The sequence below is a fragment of the Anser brachyrhynchus genome, assembly GCF_964034855.1.
Source record: "Anser brachyrhynchus genome assembly, chromosome: 1".
Classification (NCBI taxonomy): Eukaryota; Metazoa; Chordata; class Aves; order Anseriformes; family Anatidae; genus Anser; species Anser brachyrhynchus.
The window spans coordinates 179,910,902-179,922,918 of record NC_137694.1 but is presented as its reverse complement, the minus strand read 5'-3'; the positions used below and the strand labels follow the sequence as shown (position 1 = coordinate 179,922,918).

The 12,017-nt window shown below is 43.3% G+C and overlaps 1 protein-coding gene across 6 annotated transcripts in view; it reads right to left on the bottom strand.

Annotated features, from left to right (window-relative positions):
* The window catches only part of DGKH (diacylglycerol kinase eta), a 176,990-nt gene extending 173,150 nt beyond the window's left edge, over positions 1–3,840 (bottom strand). For 3 of the 6 annotated variants that reach the window (XM_080554966.1, XM_080554955.1, XM_080554956.1), the window contains exon 1: positions 3,677–3,819. Coding sequence is in view for 2 of the 6 variants with exons in the window: in XM_080554954.1 (XP_080411080.1) it covers positions 3,677–3,730 (54 nt within the window). In the remaining 4 variants the exon portion in view is untranslated. Of the gene's footprint in view, positions 1–3,676 lie in introns of all 6 variants that reach the window. The other 3 variants (XM_080554954.1, XM_080554961.1, XM_080554959.1) reach the window with 3 other exon arrangements.
* Between the last annotated feature and the right edge of the window lie 8,177 nt (positions 3,841–12,017).

Here is a 12,017-nt window from a genome sequence, read left to right as displayed (position 1 = left end):
TCAAGTTATTCACTCACATTAGTGCAGAAAGGTGTTTCTACAAATCTATGTATTGTCTGTGCACAGGGACAGCTTTAAAGATCTCATTGTTTTGACCAGTTCTGCTTTTCAAAGGCGTTAATACACCCTCAGGGTCTAGTTCCAGTCGTTACCCAGGTGAAGTTGCCTGAGATACCCATGGGACTTTGCCTGAATAAGGACTGCCAACTTGACTTCCATCACTTGCATCTCTCAGCAGTGACTTACCCAAGTGATTGATGTCAGACTCAATATGAGAAATAGCATATAGCAGATTTCAGCTCAGGGAATATAGCTATGAGTACTGTGGTACAAATGGCACCAGTAAAATCCTCTAGACTTCTGTAAGCACTGAGTCAGGCTCTTGAAGAATACAGGGCTAGATGTAGCCTTTAAAAACACATGTAATAATTGCACATGTTATGTCTTTCATTTAACATACTCAGTTTCATGCTTCTTAATAATTTCCTTGAATGTCCTGCCTAAAGCAAGTGAAAAGAGTCAAGAAAGGTTGGCATTTAAAGGGAGATTCTCAACTGATACAAAACAGCTCCACTGACATCATTTGGGCTACGGTAATTGATATCAGCGGATGATCTGCCCTTTATATTCAACGAATTCCAAAGTGCTGGGTAAATACATGCACTGTGAGAATGTTTTAACTGAACAGCTTCCAGTGCTGATAATAGCATATGCGTCGCTAAAAAGCATATGCAATGTACAAAAAATCCAAATGCACATACGCTCCAGCTGCACTGGAGATTATAGTTTCTAATGCAGATTAACGCATCACTTGATTCCAGGAACAAAAAATGATTCCAGCTCTAATATTGATTCCTGGTATAATAGGCATATTTACCTCTTTTTCTCTAGGTCACTTTGGCATCTATAAACTGAAGGGCAGTATGTTTTTTTTCTCCACCTCAAAAGGTTGTTCTGAGGGGGACTGGACAAATGATGGTATATGTGCCAGGTTGACAATGCATTACTCACCCTGTTTAAAAGATTTTATTGAATCTTTCCTAATTTTGATGGTTAATGAAAACTATAGTTTTTAACCGGTCTCACCATACTGAGCAAATTAATTTCAGATCTGCCTGTCTGCACTCCCTCTACAGATCAAGTTAGCTATGTTATTCTTACTTGGCTTCCTTACTTACCAAAGGGGAAGCCAAAATATAACGAAATGTATGCATACCATTGTTGAAGAGAGTAACTACTTTGCTTGTATTACGGCAGTGCCTATGTTTCAGGAGTAGCTGAAACCATTCTGTAACCTCTAGGTTACAAAACTGTTTTGTATGCTCCAGACTGAAAAGGTGTAAAACAGGAGAGGTCAGCACAGTAAAGAGCTGCTTTGAAAATGTGTTAGGACGCACCTATGGATTTCAAAGTGAAAGGTAAAGTCAAGACTCAGGTCCCGTATAAAATATGAAAGTAGGGTATAGAACTTCGTAACATATATTTTGTATATTTTGAGTACTAAACTGAATCTCCCTTTGAAGAGTTCAGGATGATACACTTAAATTTTCTGTTACTTCTATTTAGCTATATCATGGAGGGCCTGATGCAACTCTTACTGAAGTCAGGAGGAGGTTGTCCATTCAAAAGTGAGCCATGAATTAAGGAGAGGATTTTATAGATGTCTGAAATTTCACACAGACAATTTCAACCCTGACATTTTCAAAGGAGAAGTTGCGGCTCCATTTGATGGAGGTCAGTTATTTCTCAGGACAGCTGTAGGAACAGTGCTTCCAAATGACTTTTGACAATTTGCATAGGTAATTACCATGCACAGATTCAAAAACTGCAATCAAAAGTTTCACCTCTCCTGTTGCTCTTTTTCTGTATTTTGAGAGCTAGGGAGAGGTCTGGGCACTTTCTTTTTCTTCGTGATGCAGTTCTTCACCTAAATCTCCCTTTGTCCCCATTATAATAAAAAGCCCACTTAAAAGCAGATAATCTATACAAAGAAGAATGATGTGGCTTTTGCCACAAAGACTATGTATTTTACCAGCAGGTTACCAGGTAGAGGATTGAGTGCTTTAGCTGAAATTTGAGGCTTGTAAAGGAAATTAGTGCAGTGGTTAACCTTAAAACTGCATTCATGTGTGTACTCTGAACAAACGCAGCAATGAAATGATAAACATGACCCAAATCCTGTCCTTTACTGGGGGAGGGGGAGACTGAGGGTTAATAAAAAAAAAAAAAAAAGGAAAGAAAAAAGATGTGCTCCTTGTTTATGAGCCCTGCGCACAGAAGGAAGCGGGCTTGGATGCTTCAGCCAGGACTCCGCATTTCCAAGCGGAGGGGCTGCAATCCATCTGCCTCCCGAGTTTCATCTGAGTTTCGGATGACGGCAGCCAATTTAAATGTCACTGCTTAATAGGATAACGTGTTCGCGGGGAATCAGATTCGCCGCCTTCCTCCCACAGTGTCTTCATCTCTCCAGGCAAAAATCTCAGGTTTGCCTTTGCGTGATCCTTTTGGTGTCAGCTCCATATTACCGGAACACGCATACAGCTGTTTTCCCTATCACAGCTGCATCTCCGGCAGCAGCTTCGGGGGCTGAGGACTGCAGAGGGCAGTGAAGGGGGATGTTCAACTTCACAACAAGAATGAGGCCAGTAAAAATGTATTTTGGAGGGCATGGGGCTACGGGGCTACAGATCCTAGTGCGGAAAGGGGTGATCTTAGTTCCCCGTGGGTATCTCCAGGGCTGGGAGCGAGCAGGCTGGGCCAGCCAAGCTGTGGCTCTCCCACAGCTGCGGTTTAAAATTGGGTTTACAAGTAAACCCAGGAGCCCTGGACTCAGAGACAGGAAAAAAAAAAAAAAAAAAAGGCACAGCCATCCAAAAGGGAGGTTGGCAGTGGCATGGGTGCGTGCTTCATGCCATCTCCCCAAGTTCAGGGCCAGAGACAGCCTAGCCTTGACCTCTCGGATAGCCTGGGATCTCCCGAGTGGCCACCCAAAGACTATTTTTAGCCCTCCCTGCCTGGTGAGTGTGTGCGTGTGTTCGCACAATGGAGAAAAACCCAACGGCGGGACCAGACGACACCGAGAAGGGAAATCTGATTTTATCGCCCGCTGAGGATGCCGGTGACATGATTTCCTTCGGGCTGGGAGGAGGGTCTCCGAGTTGCTCAAACAAACCCAAAAGCCACCCCAGCTCCCTCCCGGCCAGTTTGGGGACCCCCCCCGTGGTGGCACCCGCTTCGCCTGTGCCCTTCGAGGCGAGGTGACCCCGGGGCACCCCAGCCCGGCTCCACTTCGCCGTAAGCGAGCGCGAGCTCGGCCGATACATGACGATTGTACGATTGCCATGGCCTGGCTGCAAAAATTTAATAATAATGATAATAAAAGAGAATTTTTAAAAGTGTCTCTTTCTGGAAACCTCCTCCCTTTCCCTTCACGGGGTGCTTTTGCCGTGCTAAGGAGGCAGCGAGCGGGGCCCCCCCCGCCCCGTTTCCCCCGGTAAAGTTGAGGGAAGGCTCTGGGCGCCCCGATGAGCTCCCTGCGAGCCGGCAGGGCTCCGGGCCGGCAGGAGGGAAGACGGGGGAAGCGGGGACAGGGCTGACAGCCCTGCTGAACAATAGGGAAGCGGGCAGGAAGGCGGGTAGGAAATGCCTGTGCGCTGCGAGGCATGCATGTACCTACCAGTTCCTCCCAGGCGGGGCTGCGGGCGCCGTACGGGTGGCCGTGCTCCTCCATCCCCCCCGCAGCAGGTAGCCCAAACCTCGCCGGGCAGAGCCCTTCCCTCCTGCCTCCGCAGCTCCGGCTCTGCACGTCCCCACAGCCACTCTTCCTCCTCCTCCCCCCCCCTTTTCCCCCCCTCCTTTCCCCGCTCCTCCCTTTTCTCCCCCGGCCCCCCCTCAGGCCCCAGGCGCCGCCCCGGGCTCCTCGCCCCCTCCCCGGGGAAGAGCCGAGGATTAGGGGCAGGTCGCCTCGGGTGTAAGCCGGTTTGAGGCCGCTCCGGCCGTCGGCGATGGCGACAGCCCCCCCGAGGGGAGCTGGGGGGGTGCTGGGTGCCCGGAGCCCTCCGACGGGCCGCCCCTCGCACCGCGCCCCCAGCCCAAGGGGGGCCCGGGGGCATCGGGGGGGGGAGGCTGCTGGGGCTGCGGGCAGCCCCTTGGCCATGTAAGATGGAAGGGGACACACATTTTAGCCCCCCATGGGCAGCCCCTTGCCCACGGAGGGGCTCTGTGGGCATAGAGGCCAGGGCCAGAGGCATCTGTGGTTGCCCCCGCGCTAAAACAGGCCATGAGGTGGCTGGCACTGCACGCCACCCGTGTGGGGGGCCACCATGCCTCGTGGAGCAGCAGGATTTCTCTGCCCTCCGCCGAGCCTGTTGTTAATACGCAGTGTGTACGCTCCTAGACTTCTCAGTTTACTAGTAACCAGCGTACCCTTGAACACCAGCCAATGTATTACGGCTCTTCAAGTGGAGCTCGTACCTCCTACAAACTCAACGCTTTCACTTATTTCTTTCTTCCCTTCTTTGCAGAAGGCCAGGAGATGTGAAAGAGGAGGATTGCAGAGAAGTTAGGAAATGAAGCTCAGTCACCATCTGAAACGATGCCTTTCCCCCCAGCTTTTCTACATTTCTCTTCATTCCAGCCTGCCCTTTTGAATTTGCAGCTATCAGGCTCGATCACAAAACGTAGTCTCTGGGTCGTCTGCTTGATAAGTGCCAACATCAGACAAGCAGTCAGAATTCGCAAGAAAGAAGAAAGGAAATTGTATATCTTGTATTTAGAGAAGCATTCATTTTCTTCACGACTTACAGCTTTCGTACAGAAAATTGGGACACTGCCACCTGAGCTCTAACTTTTGCAAAATACATTGGCAGTTTAGAAAAAGTAGCATGTGCACTATTGCCAAAAAAAGGTGAAGTGCTATCTGTATTTTACTAAGCCTATAGAAAATCCCATTAATCCTGTGGTGCACCCCTAAGCCAGGCCCAAAGAAGTGCCGCAGTGGTATAGCTCATTTGGGGAAGTGAGATTGCTGCCTTTCTTCCAGCAGTAGAAAAAGGAACTATTTGTGTTGATAATAAGTTTATCAGTGGTCTGTTGATGAACTGCCCTCATTGTAAGACTAACCTCGGAAGGAAGCAAACAAGATGACTTCGAGTATGTTGCTTTTTGGAAGACAGCTTTCTAAAGCTGATGGTGAGAAATTGTACGTGGTTGTCCAAAGATGATTTGTTCTCCTTCCCTTTAGCCCCGAGTGTGAGGTACTGCTAAGGAATGTCATCCTACACAGGGCTGTGTGCTAAGAAGTGGTGTTAAAGTAATATTAGCCAGCTCCCCTCCTTTTCCTTATGATGTGGTGCAGGATCTCACGTGGTGGTGGTTTGTACCTCTTGACATCTATTCTCTTTGGCTGTGGCCACACACACTTTTGAGGCAAAAGTGGCCTAATATTAAGTGTATGTCATCCTAGCACCTTGTAAAACCATGAAAACTGAAAATCCGTATTTAGGAACACATCACTTCAAGCTTCTTCTTCAGCTCCAGCGCTGTACGTGCCCTTTACCTTGAAGTACAGACAGGTTCTTGCTGTGCCCTCAGCCCCATTTTTGGTTTCATATGCCCTAAAACTTATACATGTGACTAAATAGATAGACAATTGCATTCACCTCATTTCATCCCCTGGTGTTCAAAATTTGGTTTCTATTAGTGGAAAGCTAGTACAGGCCCCCAAAGATTACAACAACCTACTTAAGTTTAAGGTCTTGTTGGATAAGGAAGACAGAAATCAGATCCTACATGCTCTAAATGAAAGCTGCAATGCAATTTCAGATCAGGCCTGTCCTTTGGGGCTACAAAATGCCAAATTTGGTTTCTGTGACGGGGACAGATTCATGCCTGTTGATGAGCTCTACCCTACATGATTTCCCTTTGTGTGAGCTCTGCTCACCAGGTTGAAGAGCCCAGTTTTACCGAGGTCTCTGTGCCGCTTGGCTGAACTGGTTGAAAATTACAGGCAAAGTATTTCTCTGAAAAATGTAATTCTGTCAAAGCTGTTATGGAATTTGAGGATGAGTGTCAGAATCAGAGAGTTTATATATATATATATATTTCAGCAGCGTGCTGCCACATTTACAGAGGGGCAAGGGAACTGCAGGCAGGCCCAAGGCAAGGATAAGCTTAGAGAGTAGGTAGAGGAGCAGCCCACTAAAATGAGCCGTGGTCAGCTGGCCCCTGGGAGAAGGGGACAGTGGTCTGGGAGAAGGCTTTACCAGAGGCAGGTCTTCACAAGTGGCTTGGGAACAGGCATCAAAACATCTCCAACACAGCCTGGGGGTGTGTTTCATTTCATCCTGACTTTGACTTTGTTCCAAGTTGTGTGCTTATTTTTTCTTCAGGTTTTTCCACTTAGTCTAGACATTTGGGTTTGAATTTCTCAGCAGTCTGCTGTATACGCTGTGTTCAAAGATGCCTCATATCCCTCTGTCTCTTCTGTTCCCTGCCCTTAATGACTCAGTGAAAACTGGTTCAACAAAGTGAATGTTTCATTATTGACATTTTTTACATGAAGTGCATTGAAAATAGCAACACATGCCTTCCTTTTCTAAGCAAAATATTTTGGCTATGTTGGACACACTGAAACATACAGATTTTGATTCAAATGCTTTGTTTAGACATGCACAAGAGAAAGCCTCCACCTCCTTAAATATTTCCATTCCTTGGAGGTGGGAGATTGAATTGAACCTTCAATTTTTTTGCCCTAATTTGATGTAGAAAGACTTTAAAATGATGATTTTTTTCTGCATTTTTTTCTGTATCATTTGGCCATCATTCCTTTAGCGTATACCACATAAAGAGCATATACTAATTGTTATCAATTTAGGCTAACATGAAACTTCCTTCTTTTCTCCACACAGAATATGCAAGCCTACTTTGAGTAAACTCTTCAAGGAAATGTTGTTGCTCATTCTCCTCATAGTAAACATGCATGTTGGATTTTTTTTTTCAGTTAAGTAATTTTGCATAACATCTGAGGGTAGGGTTTGATCGATGTGGTAATTGGGTTGTCCCTGCCAGACAGATAGGTGGTAGCAACCCACAGTAGATCATTAAAATGATAAATATATTAATAGCAGAGCAAAATGCACATACTTTTCAATCTGGGAACCTTTCAGATAGAGCTAAAGTAATAGAATGGTTTAAGAAACACGTTTTAAAATGAGCATATTTTTTTTAATAACATTCATTATTGGCAAAATCCTGATACCTGCCTTTAAGCCCTCTCCTTTCTGTCTGTGAGGGTGTTTAGACAAAAAGTTGTAGAAGTTCTGGATTTCTCCTAGTTTACAATGTCTGTTGCTTGGGACTGTTTTGCACATGGCACCTGAAAAAAAGCTCTTGGCCTACAATTTTTGTTCACAGACTTTCTCCATTGTGTGCCTTTTCTCTTCATTCTTCTTCTTCTTCTTGTTCTAATTGCTGCTTCTGTGTGTACCTGTATGAGACAGGACGCTTTTAAACAATTTCCCAGAGATTCGGGTGTCAAAAGGTGGAACTATTTCTGCAGTTGGCAGGAATGTGTCTATTGCCTTAGCAAAGAGCTTCGTGAAGAAAGAAATCAATGTGAGGAGAAAGCCCTGGGAAAAGTTTTACCAAAGGACCAGCAGAGCTGTAGAGGGATAATCCACCTGCCACTTCCTTGCCTTCCACCAGTTTTATTTCCACTTCTCAGTATGTTTTCCCAGATGTCAGCATCTCCTGCTTGCTCTGTTTTCCTATTGACTTCATCCAGAGACATCTAGGGAGGGTGAGGTGTTTCTCATTCAGTATTCTTAATTGCATTAGGTGAAGTACTGCCAGCAGGTCAAGGGAGGTGATCCTACCCCTTTGTTCAGCATTGGAGTATTGGGCCCAGTTTTGGCCCCCCAGTGCAAGGGAGATGTAATGACCGTGCTTCATGGCTGATCATCCACGTTAATAAGGACATTGAAACATTCTTCCAGTTTGTACGTGAACTAGCGCTTACTGCTGATGGGTTGTCATCTTCTCTGTAGCCTGCTGGGGATACTTCAGCTGAAACGTGGTTTCCTAGAAAAATGTCACACGGATATCAAAAGCTTTAGTAAATTGATGCCCATGGTATATAACCAACCTACAGGTCTGTTGACTCATCGTGGAAAGAAGTTGGGTTATTTGACTTTGTCCTTCAAACAGTTGTATTTGTTATTCCCCTCCACATTGTCTTCTGAGTACTCACATTATGATTTTGGAGAGAGTTGAAGCTTATTGAATGGATCAGTAACTCCTCGGTTCTTCCTTTCTCTCCTTTTTTTTAAAGTTTCACTTCACAAGACAAGAAGAAGTGAACTGACTAAACACAGGCTATATCTTCCCCTCATCTTTACCTATGAGACAAACACCTCTGACAAGGTTTTGCATTTGTGGTTTCAGAGTTTGAGAAGCCTGGCACAAAATCGAGCATTTGCTTCTTTGAGTTCATTCAGGCTCTGCAGATGGAACTTTCTGATAAACATTTATTCTAAAAGAAAAAGAAAAGAGAAACAGATAGGAAGGCATATGGGTTACTGATGTGATACTTTAAAGTCACATAAAAATTAATAGAGAATTATATTACTTCTGAAGCATTCAGCACAAAAATAAACGTTTTATTTAAACAACCCATAAAACACTAAAGGTTTATAGCAGAAAAAATTGAGGAGGGGGAAAAGAACTTTGCCTCCCTCATAACACTTAAAAAGGAAAAAACAGGTGGCAAAATGATTTGTTTGGAAAATGGAAAGAATTTAGCCCACCCAACAACTTGGCACTGAGCGGAGCCATCCCTTTTATCTTTTTATGTGTTCTACCAAGCACAATATTTGGGAGCTTTCCAACTACAGCAAATCAATATGTAAAACTCCTATTTTGGTCAGCTCATTTCTTGCAATCCATTATGGTATATGTTCAAACAAAAATTTAAACAGATCTTTTTTTTTTTTTCCCGAAAACAAACAAACAAAAAACCTTTTCTGGTTGTTGAGCAGCGGAGACCCAGGGAGACAGACTTATCCCAGCGGAGGGTTCTTTTGCTGGTATACGTGAGGGGAAGAAGCAGCAAGATGTATGTGAAGTGGCGGGGTATATAAATGCTGATGTGAGGTCATCCAGAACAAGTAAGAGGGACTCGTGGCCGGGGTCCTGATTTTTTTTAAGGTAAGATAGAGCATAATGAGTCAATATGGTTGTCATTGCAAAAAAAAACAAGTTTTTACTAGAGTTCACGGTCACAGTGCTGTGTACTGAAGAGCCTTTTTTTGGCTGGTACAGTGAGGTACGCTTACTTCTAAGCACACAGCTTGTCCCATTTATTTCACTTCCAGCACATGCTGAAAGCACACACTCTCCGTGGGGAGCATTGCAAATTGACAGATTTGAGAAGAGAAACATTTGATGTATAGAGAAAGCATGGAAGGAAGGAAGAGAGACAGCAATGTGAAACAGGAGGATGAAGGATGTGCCTGTTTACTTTTCTAAGATGATACATTTTTCTGACAACAATAATTCCACAAATACCAACATTAAGGAAAACCGATGCTTTTAGTGATTGAGACAAGTATAAGAAGATTAAATTAATTCTTACCATAATTCCTGTGATTTAAATTCAATTAGCTCGGGGACAAATTGCTCCACAAAGTTTTTCATAGATTCTATTAACTTACTTAATGTGGAGCTGAAATTCTGTCATTGCTCTAATAGCGTTACCACATTATTTTCAAGGGATCCCATCTGATGGTTTGCACAGCTATTTTTACTTTTTAACAGGGAGAGGATGTCGCACAATTTACCAGAAAAGAAAATATGTTCTTGATGCTTTAACCTTGTTTAAGTTTCTTAATTTGCATTTGAAATTTAAAGAAATAGTCTTAACTCATGGAACAACCATTGTGTATGTGAGAGTGCCAAATTAAACGTGGCTAGATACAGACAAGCCTAGTTCAGATAAATTAAAAAAGCAAATAAAAGCGTCATTTCTGTGTCTTTTAGATCAATAAAGATCAAATGTACGGGAGTGAATATTAAAAATACTTTTATTAAATACTCATATTAAAAAAAAAATCCTGAAGTTGACTGTCATCTTGTCATTTACCATGGAAATCACAAGTGAATAATAACGTTAATCTTTTTTCTTTTTTTTTAGGGAAAAAATATTTTACTGTCTTACTGAATATTTGCAGTTAAAATGTGGACATTGATAGCACTACAGTGAGGTGTAATGAATGAGTATGTATTGCTACTAGGGTTTACAGGTGTGATTAGTTTATTACCAGAATTTACCAGCCTGTAATATTGCTGCAAAATACATATCCAGGTATGCAAACTTCTTCCTCTTCCTAGTTGTTTTAGGAACAGCCAAATTCTAAGAAAACACAGCCAGAAGGCTTCTTCTCTGATCCAGATTTTGCACTTCCATGAGACTTGCCCTTTGAGTGACACCGATATTTGGTGGTAAGATTTATTGTGCTTCCTGCACATTTGGGGAAGAAAAGTCAGTGACACGGGCTAATTTCTGAAAAAGTAAAGCCCCCCTTATGCTTATTATTGATATCATCAGTCTCGTTTTAAGTACTTGCTATCTGTTAAGCATCTGGAAGAAAGTATAACAGTGAAACAGATGGTCCATTGGCTAACACAGCAACCTGGTGAAGGACATTGACTTCCACTGGTACAAGGAGGTCAGGTAAGATATGTAAGACTTTTCCTACAGTAATGGAAATCCCTCATCACTGGATGGAATAGGAAGCATTGCCTGATAGGTGAGGTCTGCCCAGCATGTGCACGGAGGTCATAAGATGGTGGGGAAGGTGTTTTGGGCCTCCCTGTTGGCTGGGAGCATTGTATAGCTGGTATCCTGAGGAGGGTGGAAGATAGGTCTGTTTGCCTGTAGCATGCATGTCATCTGCCCATCTGTGAAATACCTCAGAAGTTAATTTTTCCTTTGTCAGGAAGGGTGGAACAAGGCACTTGGGGATTAGCAAACACTTTTTGACCAGATGAATAGCAAAAGGGTAAATTAAAGACAAAGCTTGGAGATGCTTTTTGCTTTATGCATTTCTACAGTCTTACAGTGTAGGAATAGGCATATGAGTTGCAACCAACCTCTTTTCCTTCATGAGTTTTGAGAAATTTAGAGGTGTTTTTTCTTTTGTTTGTTTGTTTTTCCTTTTGTGACCAGTGGGTAAAGCTATAAGAGAAGGAAATTTTTGTAGTTTCAATGGAAAAGTACCAGCATGATGAACATAAAAGCTACTGACCAGTTCCTGGTCAACCAGATTTATTAGGTATCAGATCCTAAGATGAAAGCAACTGAATCCCGTGGAAACAAGCAGAGAAGAAATAAGAGACGGGCAGGCTTTAACTGACAATATTTGCAGGTGTCAGGAAGACAGAAGAAATGAAGGAACTGAAGGTAAATCACAAAAAGGGAAAAACACTGAAATAATTTGAATTGGCTGGTGAGATGAACATAAGCAAACATAGTTCTAAACAGCCAAATGCAAAGCTGTGTGCTTAAAAACAAAGTCTGTAGGAAACACTTATCTTTATGGGGATGCCTTGACTTTCAGGTGTCTTCAGGATCAGGGTGATTAACCAGGTGTGTAAAAGTTATAGCCAGAATCAAAATGGCAAATTGAATTTCTGAATAGGATTGGATTTATAAGCAGAAGAATCTCTGGTGCTAGTAAGTGAGTTATATTGCCTCTGTGCTTGGTACTCAGGTAAACATTGTTGTGCATCTGATGCTGTTGTCCACAGTTCAAGACAGATGATTATTATTTTGGAAGGGTGCAAGGAAGCACCTGCAAAGCACCTGAAAGGTCAGAAAACATTTTTTATAGTTAAAGACTCAAGAAATTTGTTTTGATTAACAAAAGAAGTTGAGAAGTGACTTAATTAAAACACACTGTAAGTCTCAAAATAGGAAAGGTGAAGGTGTTTCTTCACTCTACGTACAAGCTATCAGAAGC